The sequence below is a fragment of the Anolis sagrei genome, chromosome 6 (assembly GCF_037176765.1).
Source record: "Anolis sagrei isolate rAnoSag1 chromosome 6, rAnoSag1.mat, whole genome shotgun sequence".
Taxonomy (NCBI): domain Eukaryota; kingdom Metazoa; phylum Chordata; class Lepidosauria; order Squamata; family Dactyloidae; genus Anolis; species Anolis sagrei.
The window spans coordinates 125,030,572-125,051,638 of NC_090026.1; the positions used below are offsets into that span (position 1 = coordinate 125,030,572).

General features: G+C 41.8%; 1 protein-coding gene across 2 annotated transcripts in view; it reads left to right on the plus strand.

The window, feature by feature from the left end:
* PLCD1 (phospholipase C delta 1) overlaps nt 1-21,067 on the plus strand; it is an 89,613-nt gene that overhangs the window by 55,225 nt on the left and 13,321 nt on the right. For both annotated transcript variants that reach the window (XM_060782640.2, XM_060782639.2), the window contains exons 6-12: nt 1,612-1,813; nt 4,955-5,099; nt 7,842-7,991; nt 10,845-10,973; nt 13,865-14,018; nt 18,223-18,339; nt 20,498-20,676. In XM_060782640.2, the coding sequence (XP_060638623.2) occupies nt 1,612-1,813; nt 4,955-5,099; nt 7,842-7,991; nt 10,845-10,973; nt 13,865-14,018; nt 18,223-18,339; nt 20,498-20,676 (1,076 nt within the window). The remainder of the gene's footprint in view (nt 1-1,611; nt 1,814-4,954; nt 5,100-7,841; nt 7,992-10,844; nt 10,974-13,864; nt 14,019-18,222; nt 18,340-20,497; nt 20,677-21,067) is intronic.

Below are 21,067 nucleotides of genomic sequence, written 5' to 3' on the forward strand. Positions count from 1 at the left end.
GAACTTTTCCCATGCTTTTATGATAGAACCTATTAAGAAATAACATTTATAACCCAGGAACACAAATCATGTTACATAACGTAATCTTTGCATCTTTGTGTATGATGTCACACATGGCTTTGGGAAGCCCAGCATGATCAGACTTATGACTGATAGATTCCTCTTCTTTTGATCTCTGGCATCAGATAATTGGAAATGTCTCTCCTATGACTACAGGAAAAATATATATTTAAAGCAAAACTTGATTTTGTCATTTTATGTACAAAACACAATATTACTATAGATGGATTTTGGTATCAACGGGAGTTTCTGGAACCAGACCCTGGCAGATATTGTAATGTTTTAAGTTCATCTTGATTAAATTATTGTTCAGTGGCTTCAATCCTACCTTGGGAGAAAGGTGAGAAATAATAATAATAATAATAATAATAATCATCATCATCATCATCTATATAAATAAAAATGTAATGTTCGTTTGTGGGATTAACAGAACTCAAAAACCACTGGACGAAATGATACCAAATTTGGACACAATACACCTATCAGGCCAATGTATGTCCTTCACTCAAAAAAATTGATTTTGTCATTTGGGAGTTGTAGTTGCTGCGATTTATAGTTCACCTACAGTCAAAGAACATTCTGAACTCTGCCAATGATGGAATTGAACCAATCTTGGGACACAGAACTCCCATGATCAACAGAAAACACTACAAGAGTTCGGTGGGCATTGACGTTGAGTTTGGGAGTTGTAGTTCACCTACATCCAGATATCACTGTGGACTCAAACAATGATGGAGCTGGACCAAACTTGGCACAAATACTCAATATGCCCCAAAGTGAACACTGGTGGAGTTTGGAGAAAATAGAATCTTGACATTTGGGAGTTGTAGTTGCTGGGATTTATAGTTCACCTACAATCACAGAGCATTCTGAACCCCACCAGTGACAGAATTGGGCCAAACCTTCCACACAGAACCCCCATGTGGGCCACAGCAATGCGTGGCAGGGGACGGCTAGTATTAATAATATTTTCATGTCAGGAGTGACTTCAGAAACTGCAAGTCGCCTTATAGTTCACCTACAATCAAAGAACATTCTTTGCAGAATTGGCCGTCTGCAAGGATGTTGCCCAGGGGACGCTTGGATGTTTTGATGTTTACCATCCTTGTAGGAGGCTTCTCTCATCTCCGCACATGGGGAGCTGGAACTGACAGAGGGAGCTCATCCACGCTCTCCCCAGATTCAAATAATAATAATAATAATAATAATAATAATAATAATAATAATTTTTTGCTGTCTAAAGGCGTCAAATAGTTGCCATATGTAAAGCCGCCTTTAGTCCCCTTCGGGATAGAGAAAGGCGGGATACAAATAGAGTAAATAAATAAATAAATAAATAAATAAAAGTCCTTCTATGTTTTTTTTTTTTTTGGATCCATAAATTTCATCTTTTTTTTTTTCATTCCCCTACTATTTTTCTTTCTGCTGTTGGTGTACCAATACTAATTGGGGGAATCAGATATTCCTATATGCCATACAAAGTTGTTTTGTCCGTTGTGCTTATTTTCTCTACATAGCAATTATTGCACATTCTCCTTTTTTTTCCTGCAGTCAAAGGTCAACGATCTATGACCAAAGATGGTTTCCAGATGTATCTTCTGTCAGCTGATGGGAACATATTCAATCAGAATCACACCCGGGTCTACCAGGACATGAATCAGCCGCTCAGTCATTATTATATTTCGTCTTCACACAACACCTACCTCATGGAGGATCAACTCAAAGGGCCCAGCAGCACAGAGGCCTACATCAGGTATGGTGCAACTTCGTAGATCTAATCTAATGGCAGACCAATGAGTGAACCCCCTACCTCTCTGAGAACTAATGGGGTGCAGAGGGTTGCATTTTGGATTAGGATGCAGGAAAACCATCGTTTGAACCCCTACTTCCCCAGTTGGGGACCTTGGGCAAGTCACACCTTTTAAGCTTCAGATAATGTGCAAAGAAATCTCATGAAAAGTTTGCCATAAGTTAGGAATGATGACAAACAACAGAGGAAAATATACATGCACAGTGAGCCTATTTATGTCCTCTTCCTGGAAAGGGGCTAGTTAAATCATTCTGCCTTCCTTCCTTCCTTCCTTCCTTCCTTCCTTCCTTCCTTCCTTCCTTCCTTCCTTCCCACCTACCTCCTTCCCTCTATCTATCTATCTATCTATCTATCTATCTATCTATCTATCTATCTATCTATAATTTCCATCTATGTATCTTATTTCTGTCATCTATCTGATCTATTTACTTTTTATATTCCTTCCTTCCTTCTCCCTATCTATCTATCTATCTATCTATCTATCTATCTGTAATTTCTATGTATCTTATTTCTGTCATCTATTGGATCTATTTACTTTACATCTTCCTCCCTCCCTCTCTCCATCTATCTACCTATCTATCTATAATTTCTATCTATATATCTTATTTCTGTCATCTGTCTGATCTATTTACTTCCTTCCATCCTTCCTCCTTCCCTCCCTCCTTCCCTCTATCTATCTATCTATCTATCTATCTATCTATCTATCTATCTATCTATCATTTATCATTTCTTTGTATCTTATTTCTGTCATCTATTGGATCTATTTACTTTATATCTTCCTCTATCTATCTATCTATCTATCTATCTATCTATCTATAATTTCTATCTATATATCTTATTTCTGTCATCTGTCTAATCTATTTCGTTCCTTCCTTCCCTCCCTCCATTCTTATATCTATCTATGTATCTATCTATCCACAATTTCAATTTATGTATCGTATTTCTGTCATCTATCTGATCTATTTTCTTTGTATGATTCTTCCCTCCTTCCCTCTATCTATCTATCATTTCTATCTATGTATCTTATTTCTGTCATCTGTCTGATATATTTACTGTAAATATATCTTCCTCCCTCCTTCCTTCCCTCTACTTATCTATCTATCTATCTATCTATCTATCCATCCATCCATCCATCCATCCATCCATCCATCCATCCATCCATCCATCTATCTATCTATCTATCTATCTATCTATCTATCTATCTATCATGCCTATCTATGTATCTTATTTCTGTCATCTGTCTGATCTATTTACTTACTTCCTTTCTTCCCTCCCCCCTTTCCCTCCCTCTATCCATCCATCCATCCATAATTTCTATCTATGTATCTTATTTCTGTTATCTATCTGATCTATTTACTTTATATCTTCCCTCCTTCCCTCCTTTTTCCATCTATCTATCTATCCATCCATCTATCTATCATTTCTATATATGTATCTTATTTCTGTCATCTATCTGATCTATTTACTTTATATCTTCCTTCCCTCCTTTCTCCTTCCATCTATCTATCTATCTATCTATCTATCTATCTATCTATCTATCTATCCATCCATCCAAAATGTCTATCTATGTATCTTATTTCTGTCATCTATCTGATCTATTTACTTTATATCTTCCCTCCTTTCTCCTTCCCTCTATCTATCTATCTATCTATCTATCTATCTATCTATCTTATCATTTCTATATATGTATCTTATTTCTGTCATCTGTCTGATCTATTTCCTTCTTCCCTCCCTCCCTCCCTCCCTCTATCTATCTGTCTATCCATCCATCCATAATTTCTATCTATGTATCTTATTTCTGTCATCTGTCTGATCTATTTACTTGATATCTTCCTTCCTTCCCTCCTTATCTCTATGTATCTTCCATCAGTCCATCTATCTGTCTGTCTATCTGTCTGTCCCATTTATCTTATCTCTGCCTGCCTGCCTGCCTGTTAGTCTATTTGTCTACATATCTACTGGCAATGCAATTTGATGCAAGCTGAACGGATGTTCAGTTGCTGCCCTGCACAGAGGTCAAAGAAAAGTCCAAAGCTGCCCAATTATGTAATACAAGTGGTTTGATTCAACTGAGAAACCCATGGCCTTGGATTTGTAAGACCTGAGCAGTACAGTTGATAACTGAGGCTCTCAGGAGCCTGTCATTCCTTGGGTTGCCATACATGGAAGTCAGTTTGACAGCAATAACAACAGTAGTTCTACTTTTCTTGTATCCCTTATTTCTCTCAATGTGATACCCGAGGCAGCTTACAAAGTTAAAAGAAGATAAAAAGTAAAAATGTGATGATAAGGTATCTATGACCTACAAAATATGTCATTTTAAGGCATGTTCTAGGCCATCAAGGCCAGAGGTTTGAGAGCCAAGTAGGACTAGAGCTTGGAAAAGTTATTTCTTAGACCATAATTTCCAGAAGCAACTTGGGGAATTCTTGAAGTTTTTTTTAAAGTAGTATTTCAATGCTCTGAGTCTGCAGCCTTCTTCCTCCATTAATGGGAGCCTTTCTTTGAAGAAGGGTGATCTCTGTGCTAGGTAAAGGTAAAGGCATTTACCTGACATTAAGTCCAGTCGTGTCCGACTCTGGGGAGTGGTATTCATCTCCATTTCTAAGCTGAAGAGCTGGCATTGTCCATAGATGCCTCCAAGGTCATGTGGCCAGCATGACTGCATGGAGTGCCATTACCTTCCCACTAGAGCAGTACTTATTGATCTACTCACATTTGCATGTTTTTGCACTGCTAGGTTGGCAGAAGCTGGGGCTAACAACGGGAACTCACCCCGCTCCCCAGATTCGAACCAGTGACCTTTCAGTCCGCAGGTTTGGCAGCACAGCGGTTTAACCCACTGCGCCACCGGGGGCTCCAATCTTTGTCCTTTGTTGTTGTTCATTCGTTCAGTTGTTTCCGACTCTTCGTGACCTCATGGACCAGCCCACACCAGAGCTCCCTGTTGGCCGTCACCTCCCCCAGCTCCTTCAGAGTCAAGCCAGTCACTTCAAGGATGCCAGAGTCAAGCCAGTCACTTCAAGGATGCCATCTTGCCCTTGGGATCTCTGTTCTAATAGGTCTCTATTCCTTTATTTTTAGGGCCCTGACAAAAGGCTGCCGATGTGTGGAGCTGGACTGCTGGGACGGCCCCAATTCTGAGCCGGTCATCTACCATGGTTATACACTCACCTCCAAGATCCTTTTCTCCGATGTCATAAAAGCCATCCGGGACTATGCTTTCAAGGTAAGAACAGCTCCCATTCCCAAATGAACCTTATGGATTTGGTTCCCAGTTTAGGGCAAAAGATACTCATACGTTTACTTTGTCTCAGATATCAAAGTGAGATCCCAAAAATGTAGATTTGAGATTATTTATGCTTCAGAACTTCATTTGCACTCAAAGATGTCTTGGATGATTATTTTTCTTTGCACCCAAAAGGTAACATTTCGTTCAGCTTAGCACGTTATTTCCTACACAATAAAAAAAAAAATCTGCGCAGAATATATCTTTGTACAAGTTAATATCTGGTGTACCCAGCCACTAGCCATGAGAGGAGGCAGGGAACAACAACACCACAACTGAAGAGAGATATTGACAAACTGGAATGTGTCCAGAGGAGGGCGACTAATATGATCAAGGGTCTGGAAAACAAGCCCTATGAGGAGCGGCTTAAGGAGCTGGGCATGTTTAGCCTGAAGAAGAGAAGACTGAAAGGAGATATGATAGCCATGTATAAATATGTGAGAGGAAGCCACAGGGAGGAGGGAGCAGCTTGTTTTCTGCTTCCTTGGAGACTAGGACGCGGAACAATGGCTTCAAACTACAAGAGAGGAGATTCCATCTAAACATGAGGAAGAACTTCCTGACTGTGAGAGCCGTTCAGCAGTGGAACTCTCTGCCCCGGAGTGTGGTGGAGGCTCCTTCTTTGGAAGCTTTTAAACAGAGGCTGGATGGCCATCAGTCAGGGGTGATTTGAATGCAGTATTCCTGCTTCTTGGCAGAATGGGGTTGGACTGGATGGCCCATGAGGTCTCTTCCAACTCTTTGATTCTATGATTCTAACAACAATATTAATTGATGATGATGTTGATGATGGAAGAAAATACTAAAGTGCAAGTAGTCATTGAAAGCGGCACAGTAATGTCACTATTAAATTAGGCCCTATCTACCGTTGTAATGCAGATTTGAACTTGATTATATGGCAGTGTAGACTCATATGCTATTTGAAACTGCAGGATATGGTCAGAGTAGACTCATATAATGCAGTTTAAAGGCACTGAACTACATTATATGGTGCAGTTTCAAACTGCATTATATAGCAGTGTAGACGGGACACAAGTCACAAGTCAACAGATCTGCTTTTCGCCTCCTAAACTAGTTTGTTGGTTTTGAATGCAATGGTAAGATACAGTCTTTTTTTAAAATTGAAGACAGAACTGTCCAGCGATACTTTGACCAGTTTTGTTTGTAAAATAGATGGATAAATCATCTCGTTCTTCAGTTTAGTCTATAATAATAGGGCCTAAATGTTAGGAGATTCCATCTGAACATTAGGAAGAACTCCCTGACTGTGAGAGCCATTCAGCAGTGGAACTCTCTGCCCTAGAGTGTGGTGGAGGTGCCTTCTTTGGAGGCTTTGAAGTAGACGCTGGATGGCCATCTGTCAGGGGTGCTTTGAATGTGATTTTCCTGCTTCTTGGCAAGGGGTTGGACTGGATGGCCCACCAGGTCACTCCCAACTCCAGGATTCTATGATTCTATGATTCTAGGAAAGTGCAATCCCAGTTCCAGAAAATGCAATCCCAGTTCCAAAAGACTGGGAACTGCCTTCAACATAACTTAACGTGGATCTCGAACTTGCATTGTCTCTATTATTTTTCCCCTGCTAAAATGCTACGCTTTGAATGAATGAATGAATGAATGAATGAATGAATGGTTTCCTTTGTCAGCATGCTGAATATTAAGCATTGTGTGGACTCGGTGGACCTTGTTAGAGAAGCTTTTCCACAACAGCGGTGCTTCTTATTGAGCAAGACCTGCCCTGGGCATCACTCAGTCCTATGTACTTAGCTTCTGAGAAAGAGATCAAGGGTTAGAGATGTCTATATAGAATCATAGAATCAAAGAGTTGGAAGAGTCCTCATGGGCCATCCAGTCCAACCCCATTCTCCAAAGAAGCAGGAATACTGCATTCAAAGCACCCCTGACAGATGGCCATCCAGCCTCTGTTTAAAAGCCTCCAAAGAAGGAGCCTCCACCACACTCCAGGGCAGAGAGTTCCACTGCTGAACGGCTCTCACAGTCAGGAAGTTCTTCCTCATGTTCAGATGGAATCTCCTTTCTTGTAGTTTGAAGCCATTGTTTCGCGTCCTAGTTTCCAGGGAAGCAGAAAACAAGCTTGCTCCCTCCTCCCTGTGGCTTCCTCTCACATATTTATACATGGCTATCATATCTCCTCTCAGCCTTCTCTTCCTCAGGCTAAACATGCCCAACTCCTTAAGCCGCTCCTCATAGGGCTTGTTCTCCAGACCCTTGATCATATTAGTCGCCCTCCTCTGGACACATTCCAGCTTGTCAATATCTCTCTTGAATTGTGGTGCCCAGAATTGGACACAATATTCCAGGTGTGGTCTAACCAAAGCGGAATAGAGCATGGGTAGCATGACTTCCCTGGATCTAGACACTATGCTCCTATTGATGCAGCCCAAAATCCCATTGGCTTTTTTTGCTGCCACATCACATTCCTGGCTCATGTTTAACTTGTTGTCCATGAGGACTCCAAGATCTTTTTCACACGTACTGCTCTCGAGCCAGGCATTGTCCCCCATTCTGTATCTTTGCATTTCGTTTTTCCTGCCAAAGTGGAGTATCTTGCATTTGTCACTGTTGAACTCTATTTTGTTAGTTTTGGTTAGTTATATAGGAGGAGACTGGTGCATATAAGGCAAATGTGTGATTGCTCCTTTTTGTTGCCTTCCTCCACAGACCTCTCTGTATCCTGTCATCATCTCCCTGGAGAACCACTGCAGCCTTGAGCAGCAGAAGAGGATGGCCCACCACCTCCACACCATCTTGAAAGACATGCTCTTGGTGGCACCCATTGACCCCAATGCAACTACGCTCCCTTCGCCAGAGGTGAGTTTATGGACATTTTACCAGTGGGAAACTGGTGGCTTCCATGTCACTCAGGAGCCATTGGCTCCATTCACAATGTTAATTCAGACTTTGAAGGGGTTTTCCATGGTATGCAATCTATTTTGGGGATTCTTGTTGTTGTCATAATGTAGTCTAATCTAAGAATGCATCTACGTGATAGAATTAATGCAGTTTGACACCATCTGAACTGCCTTGGTTCAATGTGATGGAAATCATGGGGACTGTAATTTAGTGATGCATAAGCACTCTTTGGCAGAGAAGGCTAAAGATGTTGTAAAATTCAACTTCTAGACTTCCATAGCATTGAGCTTGGGCAGTTAGAGTGGTGTCAAACTGCATTAATTCTCCATTGTAGACGCACCCTAAGAAACATGGGTAAACATTCAAGGCACTCTTATCTCTTGTTTTAATTATGTATCCCACCTTGAGCCACAGGGAGAAACATGCAATACATTATTGTTGTTGTTGTTATTATTATTATTATTATTATTATTATTTGAAACACAATGAGTCAACAGCAGATACTCTGCTGGCTGTTGTACTGGATCACACGTCGGAAACTTCCCAAGTGTCTTGGACTGTGTGATGTATTGGCGAATAATGCAGATCCCAGTAAGGTGGCCTTCTGAAGCTGGCAGATGCTGATTTTGCCGGCACCGATTGTGTTTAAGTGCAGGCCAAGGTCTTTAGGCACTGCACCCAGTGTGCTGATCACCACTGGATCCACCTTGACTGGCTTGTGCCAGAGTATTATTATTATTATTATTATTATTATTATTATTATAAACACAACAGGATTAGTACACAGTGAACAAGATCACTATGCTGGATATTGTAATGGATCACATGTCGGACACTTCCCAAGTGTCTAGAACTGTGTGATGTATTGGCGAATAATGCATGCAGATCCGAGTAGGGTGGCCTTTTGCAGCTGACAGATGATAAGTTTGTCAGCGCCAATTGTGTTTAAGTGTCTTTAGACACTGCATCCAGTGTGCCAATCACCACTTGGGCCACCTGTACTGGTTTGTGCCAGAGTCTTTGCAGTTATTATTATTATTATTATTATTATTATTATTATTATTATTATTATTTTACGGACACAAAAACACAGTATGTCACAGCAAATGAGACATATATACTGGATTTCGTATCACAAAATCACAAGTTGGACATTTCCCAAGCGACTAGGACTGTGTGATGTATTTTTGAATTATGTGCACAGATCCAAGCAAGGTGGCCTTTTGCATTTATTATTATTATTATTATTATTATTATTATTATTATAGAATCATAGAATCATAGAATCAAAGAGTTGGAAGAGACCTCATGGGCCATCCAGTCCAACCCCATTCTGCCAAGAAGCAGGAATATTGCATTCAAATCACCCCTGACAGATGGCCATCCAGCCTCTGTTTAAAAGCTTCCAAAGAAGGAGCCTCCACCACACTCCGGGGCAGAGAGTTCCACTGCTGAACGGCTCTCACAGTCAGGAAGTTCTTCCTCATGTTCAGATGGAATCTCCTCTCTTGTAGTTTGAAGCCATTGTTCCGCGTCCTAGTCTCCAAGGAAGCAGAAAACAAGCTTGCTCCCTCCTCCTCCCTGTGGCTTCCTCTCACATATTTATACATGGCTATCATATCTCCTCTCAGCCTTCTCTTCTTCAGGCTAAACATGCCCAGCTCCTTAAGCCGCTCCTCATAGGGCTTGTTCTCCAGACCCTTGATCATTTTAGTCGCCCTCCTCTGGACACATTCCAGCTTGTCAATATCTCTCTTGAATTGTGGTGCCCAGAATTGGACACAATATTCCAGGTGTGGCCTAACCAGAGCAGAATAGAGGGGTAGCATTACTTCCCTAGATCTAGACACTAGGCTCCTATTGATGCAGGCCAAAATCCCATTGGCTTTTTTTGCCGCCACATCACATTCCTGGCTCATGTTTAACTTGTTGTCCACGAGGACTCCAAGATCTTTATTATTATTATTATTATTATTATTATTATTATTATTATTATTATTAGAAACACAACAAGGTGAATCCACAGAGACACTCTGCTGGCTGTTGTATTGGATCACACGTCAGACACTTCCCAAGTGTCTAGGACTGTGAGATGTACTGGCGAATGCTGCATGCAGATCCCAGTAAGGTGGCCTTCTGCAGCTGCCAGCGCCAATTGTGTTTAAGTGCAGGCCAAGATGTTTAGGCACTGCACTCAGTGTGCCAATCACCACTGGGACCACCTTTACTGGCTTGTGCCAGAGTCTTTGCAGTTCGATCTTTAAATCCTCATATCGTGTCAACTTTTCCAGTTGTTTCTCTTCAATCCTGTTGTCACCTGGGATTGCAACATCAACGATCCATACTTTGTCTTTTAACACAATCGTGAAGTCAGGAGTATTGTGTTCCAAAACTCTATCTGTCTGAATTTGGAAGTCCCAGTGTAGCTTGACGTGTTCATTTTCTGTAACTTTTTCAGGATTGTGATCCCACCAGTTCTTTGTCGCAGAACTATTATTATTATTATTATTACACCAAGCTGGTTACAACATTGTAATTAGCTTGGTGCAAGGAAGACTTATGAAGCAGATAATCAAAATAATGTATGGTTCTCTTCATTAGCATGCTACTAATTACTGAAGAGGATGGTAAACATTGTTTCCAGAGACACATTTTCTTAATTGACATGTGTCTTTGGAAACGAGGTAATGCTGCTCAAAGAAATTACCCACATTTTTTCATGCCAAAATATGTGTATTTTGGCGCAGAATTATTTCATGGAATACTTTGGAATATGTGAATATTGTATTCTTGTTTTTTGTTTTCCTCTAGCAACTCAAAGGGAAGATCCTGGTGAAAGGGAAGAAGCTCAGCCCGGAAACAGAGGAAGTTTCGGATGAGGATGAAGCAGCTGAAATGGACGATGAGATTGTGAAGAAAGAATTCGAACAGAAGAGGATGGTGAGCCCTACAAAGAGTTCACTTGGTTGTGGCATTTCAGAAAGACATTCCCAATAGCTCCAGAGCTTTGAAATAAAGGCCCCTTGCACACAGCTGAATGAAATCCCACATTATCTGCTTTGAACTAGAATATATGGCAGTGTGGACTCAGATAATCCAGTTCAAAGTTTATATGGTGGGATTCTCTGCCTTGATATTCTGGGTTATATAACTGTATGGAAGGGCCCTAGACTGCCATATAAAATCCAGATTATCTGCTTTGAACTGGATTATATGGCAGTGTAGAGTCATATAATCCAGTTCAAAGAAGATAATGTGGATTATGGGTTATATGGCAGTGTAGAAGGGGCCTAAGGCTAGATCTACACTGCCTCATAATCCAGTTTCAGAATGTGGATAAACCATTGTGAATTGAATTATATCAGTGTGCACTGCCTGGTTCAATGCAGTTAATCTTCATTCTGAAACTAGATTATATAGCAGTGTAGATACAGCCTAGGTATTCCAGCATGACTCTGTAGTCCCATCTGCATTGCTCTATAATCCAGTTTCAGAATGCAGATTAACTCCATTGATATGATCCTTCTAGGAATTTAAGATCATCTGGGGAAGCCCTGCTCTTGATCCGCCTACCTCGCATCTGGCTGGGACGAGAGACAGGGCCTTCTCAGTGGTGGCCCCTCAGCTGTGGAACTCCCTTCTGAGGGATATTAGATCGGGCTCCTCCCTCCAGACCTTGCGAAAAAGGGTGAAAACTTGGCTCTTTGAACAAGTGTTTGGAGCTTCAGCATGACCAGATAGACACAAGATTGTAATACGAACACGGAATGGCCAAGACGGTGTAAATGTATGAGGAATTGGTCTGGAATACACTTTTTAAAATAGATTTTAATACATTTTTATGGATTTTATATGTATTTATGATGTGATTTAATTTCTTTTAACTAATATATGTGTGTGTGTGTGCGTGCATGTGTGTGTGTGTGGCATCTAATTGCTGCCAGTCTGTATGCTGCCCTGAGTCACCTTCAGGCTGAAATGGGCAGGATAGAAATGATATAAACAAACAAACAAACAAATAAATAAATCTGGATTACTATGTAACAAAATTGCAAAATTTTCTGTTCCTGGTTTGGAAGTGTTATTTCCTATTTAATTGTGCAGTCCTTACTTTGAAAGTAGTCGTCTACTCCAGAAATCTCATTTTTGTGACTGCCACAAAGTATGCTGAAATGCTTGAGACTCTATGAGATACTATAACGAATTATATATTAAATCACGCCACTTGCCACCACTTTAACGAAGTATATATCATAAATGGTGACGCGAGACTGGAAGCTTATTGATAATATGTCTGGGCAGGATGAATCTTCCCCAAAGATTTTCCTTTCCACAAAAATCCCACCCCAGTGCCTCCAATATGATAGCGAGACAATGATGTATATGTGATATAGCGAAGTGAATACTCCTTGTCTTTAATCTCCCTAATTGGATTAAAGCTGCCATCAACCTAAGTATTTTTAGGATTTTTAAAATGAGTATCTGAGGTAAACTTTCCCACTCCTGCCAACACTGCTTTTCTCCTGGCTCCCAAATAACTGTTTGTTGAGGCTTTTCTGTAGTATCAGGATGTTAAAAATGCTGGAACGATCACAAAGGCTTGATGATTGAATGATGCACAGTAGAGATCTTTTTGAAAGTTAAATAGAACAAGATTTATTTATAAGAACAGACAACTAACTACTTCTGAGAGGTACAAAAAGCATGACTTATTATAAAAGTACTTCAGCTTGATGGTTGCTTGACTAAGTTTCTTCCCTTAGTTACAGACAGAGTTAACCAAACAGATCCCACTGTTGGCAACAAAAACTCTCACTCTACTTCAGAGAAATAGTAATGAGTTCTGACTAACCTATCCTAGGTAGTCCCCTGGGTTATTACCAAACTCTTCCCTAGAGTTCTTCCTGCTAACTAACCCAGCCTATAGAGTTAATCTCTTGTGCTAACACTCACAAGAAATCAGGTTGCTGACATTTATAACCTAGGAACAAGAATTGCATTAAATAGTGTTATAGGGCAATATAATCCAGTTTAATGAGTCTGCACTGACCATTATAATGCAGTTCAACCTAGAGTATATGGAAGTGTAGATGGGGCCAAAGAGAGTTAAAGTGGTGCCAAACTGCATTAATTCTACGGTTTGGGACCCACCTACCTGCATGACCGCATTTCCATATATGAACCCACACGTTCCCTTTGATCATCTGGAGAGGCCCTGCTCACGATCTCACCTGCGTTGCAGGCGCGTTTGGTGGGGACGAGGGACAGGGCCTTTTCTGTGGTGGCCCCCCACTCTGGAACTCTCTCCCCAAGGACATCAGACAAGCCCCAACATTGGCAATCTTTAGGAAGAGCCTGAACATCTGGGTGTTCCAGTGTGCCTTTCCAGAATAGGAAACTCCTGGCATCATGTCCCAAATGCACTTTGTTAGTTTTAGGATTGCCTGCACATTGCACCTACCTCCAAAAAACCTCTACATATCACCTATCAAGTCCAGCACTTTTTAAATTTGTCCATTACATTTGGACCGGCCTTTAGGTTTTAAATGTGTCATGGTGTCATTGTTTTTAGTGTTTTATTGTTTTGCTTGGTGTTTTATTTTTGCTTATGAGTTTTATTGTTGTATTTGTATGCTGTTGTTGTTGGTGGCCTTGGCCTTGTTAGCCACATCGAGTCCTTTGGGAGATTTTGCAGGGTATAAATAAAGTTAATAATACAAGCATCCTTACTGAGGAAAAAATATCCTTTTTGGACCCTTGAGAGGTAAATAATGCAATAAGTGGTAACCTAAAGCCTTGACTCCCTTATTTTATTTTTATTTCTTCGTTAGAGTGAGAAACTGAAGCTTGCAAAGGAGCTCTCCGACACGGTCGTCTACTGCAAAAGCGTCCACTTTAAAGGCTTCAATAACACAAGTCCTCAAGCCTACAACGAGATGTCGTCCTTCACCGAGAGCAAGGCTCTTAAGCTGGCTCAGGAATCCGGTATGTAGTTTAAAGGGATATGCAAAGCTCATCTGATATGCGTAGAAACAACGCAAGGTATGGGTGCAGCTGGTGCACAGGTTTTCATTGTGCAAAGGCTCCCCTGGCCACTGTCAAGACCTGGGTTTCCAGGCTCAGTGATGCATCCAGGATCACCCCCAAGCTGTGAACTTGAGTCTTCAGAGGAAGTGTAACCCCATTCAACACAGGCTGACCAGTAGGACCTCTGTCTTGTCTGGATTCAATCTCACTTTGTTAGTCCTCATCCAGTACGACACAGCTGTTAATGTCATATGTTAATAATGGTCTAAATCAGGCATGGGCAAACTTTTTAACTTGGGGGGTTGCATGGTGGGCCGGAGCAAGGTGGGTGGGCCGGGAGGGAGTGGATTCTCCCCAAGCCCCCTCCCCGCCCTTTCCTCCCCTTCCTCTTCTCTTTCAGAGGCAGAAAGTGAAGGAAAGATTGGAAATGTTTGGATCCCAAAGGGGTTGGCCTTGGTCAGGATGAGATGGTGGACGGGAGAGGAAAAAGTGTATCCATGAGACCCCATGTTGCCTATTCCTGAGATAGAATTCTAGGGCCATCCAGTCCAACCCACTGCCATGCAAGAAGGCACAATCAAAGCACTCCTGATAGACAGCCTCTGCGGAAAAGCCTCCACACTCACGGGTAGCCTATGCTACTCTCCAGGAAATTTTTTCCTAATCTTTTCAGTTGAAACTTTTCCCCTGCATTTGAAACCATTGTTCCCTTGTGCCCTGGTCTCTAGAGTAGCAGAAAGTTGGTGTTCCTCCTCTTCCACGTCAATGGGACACCCTTTTAAATCTTGAAACGTGGTTCTCATGTTCCCTCTCTACTTTCTCTTCTCCCAGGGAAACATCCCCCAGGAGGAAAGGAGGAAGGAAGGAAGGGTGGAAGGGAATGGAGGAAAGGAAGGGGGGGGGGAGGAAAGAGAAGGAAGGAAAGACAAAAGAGTGGAAGGGTAAGAGGAAGGAAAAAGAGAAGGAAGAGAGAAAGAGAAGGCTGTAAGGAAGGATGAAAGGGTAAAAGGGAAGTATGAAAGGAAGTGAAGGAGGAAGGAAAAAGGAAGGAGGAAAGGAAGGGAGGAAGAGAAGGATGGATGGATGGATGGATGGAAGGAAGGATGAAAGGATGAAAGCAGGCATGTAGCCGGTGGGGGGGGGGGTGCTTGGGGGCTTCAGCCTCCCCCCCCCCCCAAATTCTCATGGTGGTTCGCGAAAAGACCTTACTGGTGCATTATTTAAACTGTTATGTCCATATCATGATCTGATCACCATGTTCAATATATCCCATATGCATGGGGGTATTGGGGTAACGATACAAAAGGTTTGCTAGGGTAGACCCTCTTTCACTCAGACTCAGCCCCCCCCCCCAAACAAACTCACCCCCCCCCCATCGAAATCCTGTCTATGGGCCTGGGTGGAAGGGAATGGAGGGAAGGGAGGGAGAAAAGAGAAGGAATGAAAGATAAAAGGGAAGGAAGGAAGGAAGGAAGGAAGGAAGGAAGGAAGGAAGGAGGGAGAAAGGGGGGAGGGGGAAGGAGGGATGAAAGAGGAAAGAGAGGAAGGATGAAAGGGTGGAAGAGAAGGAAGAAGGAGAGAGAAAAAGGGAGGTAAGGAAGGGAGGGAGGGAGGGAGGGAGGGAAGAAGGAAGGAAGAAAGGAAGGAAGGAAGGAAGGAAGGAAGGAAGGAAGGAAGGAAAGAAAGAAGCAAGGAAGGATATGATGGTGAGAGAGAGGAGGGCTTGAGAAAAGAGCCCAAGGAACTTGGGTTTTTCAATACCTGATATAAATCCAACTGCAAGCTGCAACGTAAAAGTAAGGATTACATAAATCCCAGAGAAGCAATGGGAATTAGACCAATGTTGACTTACCAATCAGCGATGGATAGATACAATAGATCCTCTCTTTATGGTACAAGCTATTAGAATTAATCCTATATATCATAACAGAACTATTTCCTTTTGTTTATTTACCCTTTGTCAAAAGCAATTCTTATTCAACTTTTAAACTGCACATATGAAATAAGCAAAAAAGGAAGGGAAAATAAAACGAAAGAGGGAGAGAAAGAGAAAATGGAAAGAGAAAAGAAGATTCACAGGCTATAGCTAAGGATACAAATTAATACAAGCTAACTATATCCCAAACAAAAACAACTAAAATTGGCATTTATAAGATATACACAATTGGTTTGGCATGGGCTTTCTGGGATTGCATGATATTCGGTGTCTCAAGACTCTTTGTGGGTTTTGTTAAGGTAATGCTTATACATAATTGGAGCATTAAGAACCATTGAAGGATAACTATTTGTCTTTCCAATCTTGGAACAGACTGCTTTTTGAGAGATTAGAATGTGAATTAATTAAATTAAATGTTCAGGGAAAAGCATTTTTAAAAATAGAAACACCCACAAGCACCCAGAATTATTCAAGATTCAACTGCACTTTAGAGATGACAGTAAAGGTGGTCCCAGTAAAGCCAGTAAAAGTGGTCCCAGTGGTGATCGCCACACTGGGTGCAGTGCTTAAAGACCTTGGCCTGCACTTAAAAACAATCAGCATTGACAAAATTACCATCTGTGAGCTGCAAAAGGTCACCCTACTTGGATCTGCATGCATTATTTGCCGATACATCACACAGTGGTAGACACTTGGGAAAGGTCTGACGTGTGATCTAATACAAAAAGGCAGCAAGGTGATCTTGTTTGCTGTGTACTAATCTTGTTGTGTATCAAATAATAACAACAATAACAACATACTTTATTTATATTCCGCTCTATCTCCCCAAGGGGAGCAGATTACAGAATACATATATTGCAAATGTGAAGAACCCTTACCTTTAGCAGTCAGAACATGGGCCTAGCAAAGCCTGTCGGCCTGAACAGTTAGAATGTGGGCCTAGCGAAGCCCTGGCGGCCATCTTAGGATAGGGAAACAGGGAGAGGCCATCTTAGGAACAGGACGTTGCTTGTGGTCTGTTTCTCTTATTCCTGAGGAAGACTAGGCCAAGGTTGTTTGGCTAGATTCCAGAAAGTGCGAATTTGGTTTAGAATTATCATCAGAGATTAATTTCCTGAGATAATCTCCTGTTTGTTAACTTTAGATTTGAACCCAGTATCCATCTAAGAATTGTACGTCAAACATAACGGAAAGCTTTTGTGCCATTAATTTACAGAAACCATTACGCATTTGTACCAGAAGAGTTTAAGCCTGTTAAATAAACGTTTTATTATAGTTAACACATTACAACAGCCTGTGTGTGAACGTCATTGGTATTTAAACCTTCTGAGGAAAATAAACAGTATAGTAACGCAGAAGGGTGTTACTAAGTATCCTCTCCCTACATATAACTCAGCCTGAGTACTAAGCAATAAGGTGGCAGTGTATCCCAATTGAAGAAACAGTTTCAAAACCTCACAGTTCAGACGTCATTCAAATATAGCTATACACAGTTATATCTTTCCCTGTTTAATCAGTCTCCCTCCTGTGATATTCCTTATAAATTGGTGAAGCAGCTTTGGGATTATTTTTATATTTTTCCCTGTCTGATAAATTAAAATTATTTAAAATCTTTTCTACTCCTCAGCTTTTCTTCCTGAGGTTCCTTATAGCAAACATTCAATTCCATTATGCAATTGGCAACAGACAGACAGTACATAGACAGAGGCAAGGCTTCCCTCTTTTTCATCTCCGGCATCTGGAGGCTGTGCTCAACTTGGCCATAGGGAGGTGCTGTTGTTCCATTGTCCATGCCGAGAAGCCTGTTGTCAGTGGATGCCTTCCTGATCTAATTTTGCTGACATGTATTCAGGTGCCTTTTATCTCCCTACCTATTTATCTACTCACATTGCTATTTTCAAACTGCTACGTAAGCAGAAGCCAGGCCGACGGTGGGAGCTTACTCCCACCCACGGCTGTAGCTTCTGCTTACCTAGCAGAATGTTCAATCCGCATTATATGATTCTACAGTGCCCATATAATGCAATTCAAATTGGCAATGTAGATGGGGCTTATGTTTCAAAATATCAAACCGGCATTTCCTTTCCAAACCTGATGAGTTCCTCTTCCAACTAACCAAGTCTAGAAACTTTCTACTGACTCAGTAGTACACCATAGAATTTAACGAAGTTCCCATGTTGTGCAAGAGGAAGAAAGGTAACATTTCATTCTTTGTTTTCATTCCAGGAACCAGTTTCATCCATCACAACGTCAGGCAGCTAAGCAGGATCTACCCAGCAGGACGGAGGACGGATTCTTCAAACTATAATCCGGTCGACATGTGGAACGTGGGCTCCCAGATCGGTAAATGGGGTGGATTGCATTGCAAACCCATTGGGTTGTATCAAGATATCATTGTCCTGAAAGTGAACTATTGAAATCAAAGGACTTTAAGCTGATCATAACTATCCTGCTTCGTTGAAAATAAGCCCTAGCCAGAAAACAAGCCGTAGCATAATTCATCTTCAGGATGCTTGTCATATAAGCCCTATCCCAAAAATAAGACCCGGTTAGGATCATCAGCCAGACTGATGCGTTTAGTGTCAGTTGCAACACACGACACATGTTAGGGTAAAGGTAAAGATTTTCCCCTGACATTATATACAACTCTGGGTTTCATCTCCATTTCTAAGCCGAAGAGCTGACGGTGTCCATAGACACCTCCAAGGTCATGTGGCCAGCATGACTGCATGGAGCACCGTTACCTTCCCACTGGAGTAGTACCTATTGATCTACTCACATTTGCATGTTTTCGAACTGCTAGGTTGGCAGAAGCTGGGATTAACAGCGGAAGCTCACTCTGCTCCCTGGTTTTGAACCTGCGACCTTTTGGTCAGCAAGTTCAGCAGCTCAGTGCTTTAACCCACTGCGCCACTGGGGGCTGATGTTATGAATGATAAAATAATAACATTACAATTTGATTAAATATAAATAAATAATATTATTGCTGTAATAGTATTATGACGATGTTCCGAAGAAGAGGATATGACTGTATTTGAAAAATACAGACAACCTTGGAAAGTAAGCCCTAAGAAGCAATAAATAAATAAATATGCATATTTTGGGGAAATACAGTATGTTGGGGTTCATTGATGTCCATCCCCATGAGGTTTATTCATGAACTTATTGATCTGTGAGGTCAGAATGTGGATAGGTGAAGGTAATGTCCAACTCTGGGGGTTGGTGCTCATCCCCATTTCTAAGCTAAAGAGCCAGCATTGTCCATAGACACCTCCAAGGTCATGTGGCTGGCATGACTGCATGGAGTACCGTTATCTTCCCACCAGAGTGGTACCTATTGATCTACTCACACTTGCATGCTAGGTTGGTAGAAGCTGTGGCTAACAGCGGGAGCTCATCCTGCTCCCCAGATTCGAATCTGCTCCCTTTTGGTCAGCAAGTTCAGCAGCTCAATGGTTTAACCCACTGTGCCACTGAGGGCTCCCAGAATGGGAGTAGTTGGAATTATTAGGAAAAAAATAACCCTCTTTTTTGGGTAATTCTTATTAAAATCCAAACTACAGGAGAAGAGGGTCCACTTCAACATTAGGAAGAACTTCCTGACATTAAGAACCATTCTGCAGTGGAATATATTGCCTTGAAGTCTTGTGGAGTCTCCTTCTCTGGAGGTTTTAAAGCAAAGTTTGGATGGCCATCTGTTGGGAGAGTTTTAATTGTATTGTCGAAGGCTTTCATGGCCGGTATCAGGAGCGAATGCTTCTAGAACATGGCCATATAGTCCGAAAAACCTACAACAACCCAGTTTTAATTGCATTTTCTTACATAGGAGCATGTTGGATTAGATAACCTTTATGGTCTCCTCCAACTATGATTCTATTCTGTCCAGAATAGGGATTTGGTCAACAAATCATTTCTTATGGGGCTTAGAATCATAGAATCAAAGAGTTGGGAGAGACTTCATGGGCCATCCAGTCCAACCCCCTGCCAAGGAGCAGGAATATTGCATTCGAATCACCCCTGACAGATGGCCATCCAGCCTCTGTTTAAAAGCTTCCAAAGAAGGAGCCTCCACCACACTCCAGGGCAGAGAGTTCCACTGCTGAACGGCTCTCACAGTCAGGAAGTTCTTCCTCATGTTCAGATGGAATCTCCTTTCTTGTAGTTTGAAGCCATTGTTCCTCATCCTAGTGTCCATGGAAGCAGAAAACAAGCTTGCTCCCTCCTCCCTGTGGCTTCCTCTCACATATTTATACATGGCTATCATATCTCCTCTCAGCCTTCTCTTCTTCAGGTTAAACATGCCCAGCTCCTTAAGCCGCTCCTCATGGGGCTTGTTCTCCAGACCCTTGATCATTTTAGTTGCCCTCCTCTGGACACATTCCAGCTTGTCAATATCTCTCTTCAATTGTGGTGCCCAGAATTGGACACAATATTCACCAAAATCTGCTAAGTATTCAGCTTGTTTCATTGCCATTCCATTGTGTTTCCTCTCCCCTATTAGTTGCACTGAATTTTCAGTACAAGGGACTAGAAATGGATGTCCACCAGGGACGATTCCAGGACAACGGGTTCTGCGGGTACGTCCTGAAGCCAGAATTTCTTCGGGACCCGCACTCTGAATTCAACCCCAAAGCCATCACGAAAGGGCCGTGGTGGACCCCGAAGAAACTCAAAGTCAAGGTAATAGAAAGTTGCCAACAAGAATGCCTCCTTCAAAGAGGGTGATGGGAAAAGAAAGTTGTATTTTTGCACAACCTTGTTGCTCAGTTTACTATAGAGTTTGGAAAATTCACTTTTAGGGGACTGTAATTCTCAAAATCTCACAACTACTATGACCAGTGGTTATACAGCAAGCTTGGGCAAAGTTGGGCCCTCCCGGTGTTTTGGACTTCAACTCCCACAATTCCTAACAGCCGGTAGGCTGTTAGGAATTGTGGGAGTTGAAGTCCAAAACACCGGGAGGGCCCAACTTTGCCCATGCCTGCTATCCAGTCTACTGTTCATCCTCCAGATGTTTTGAACTTCAGTTCCCACAATCCCTAACAGCTGGGATTTCTGGGTGTTGAAATCC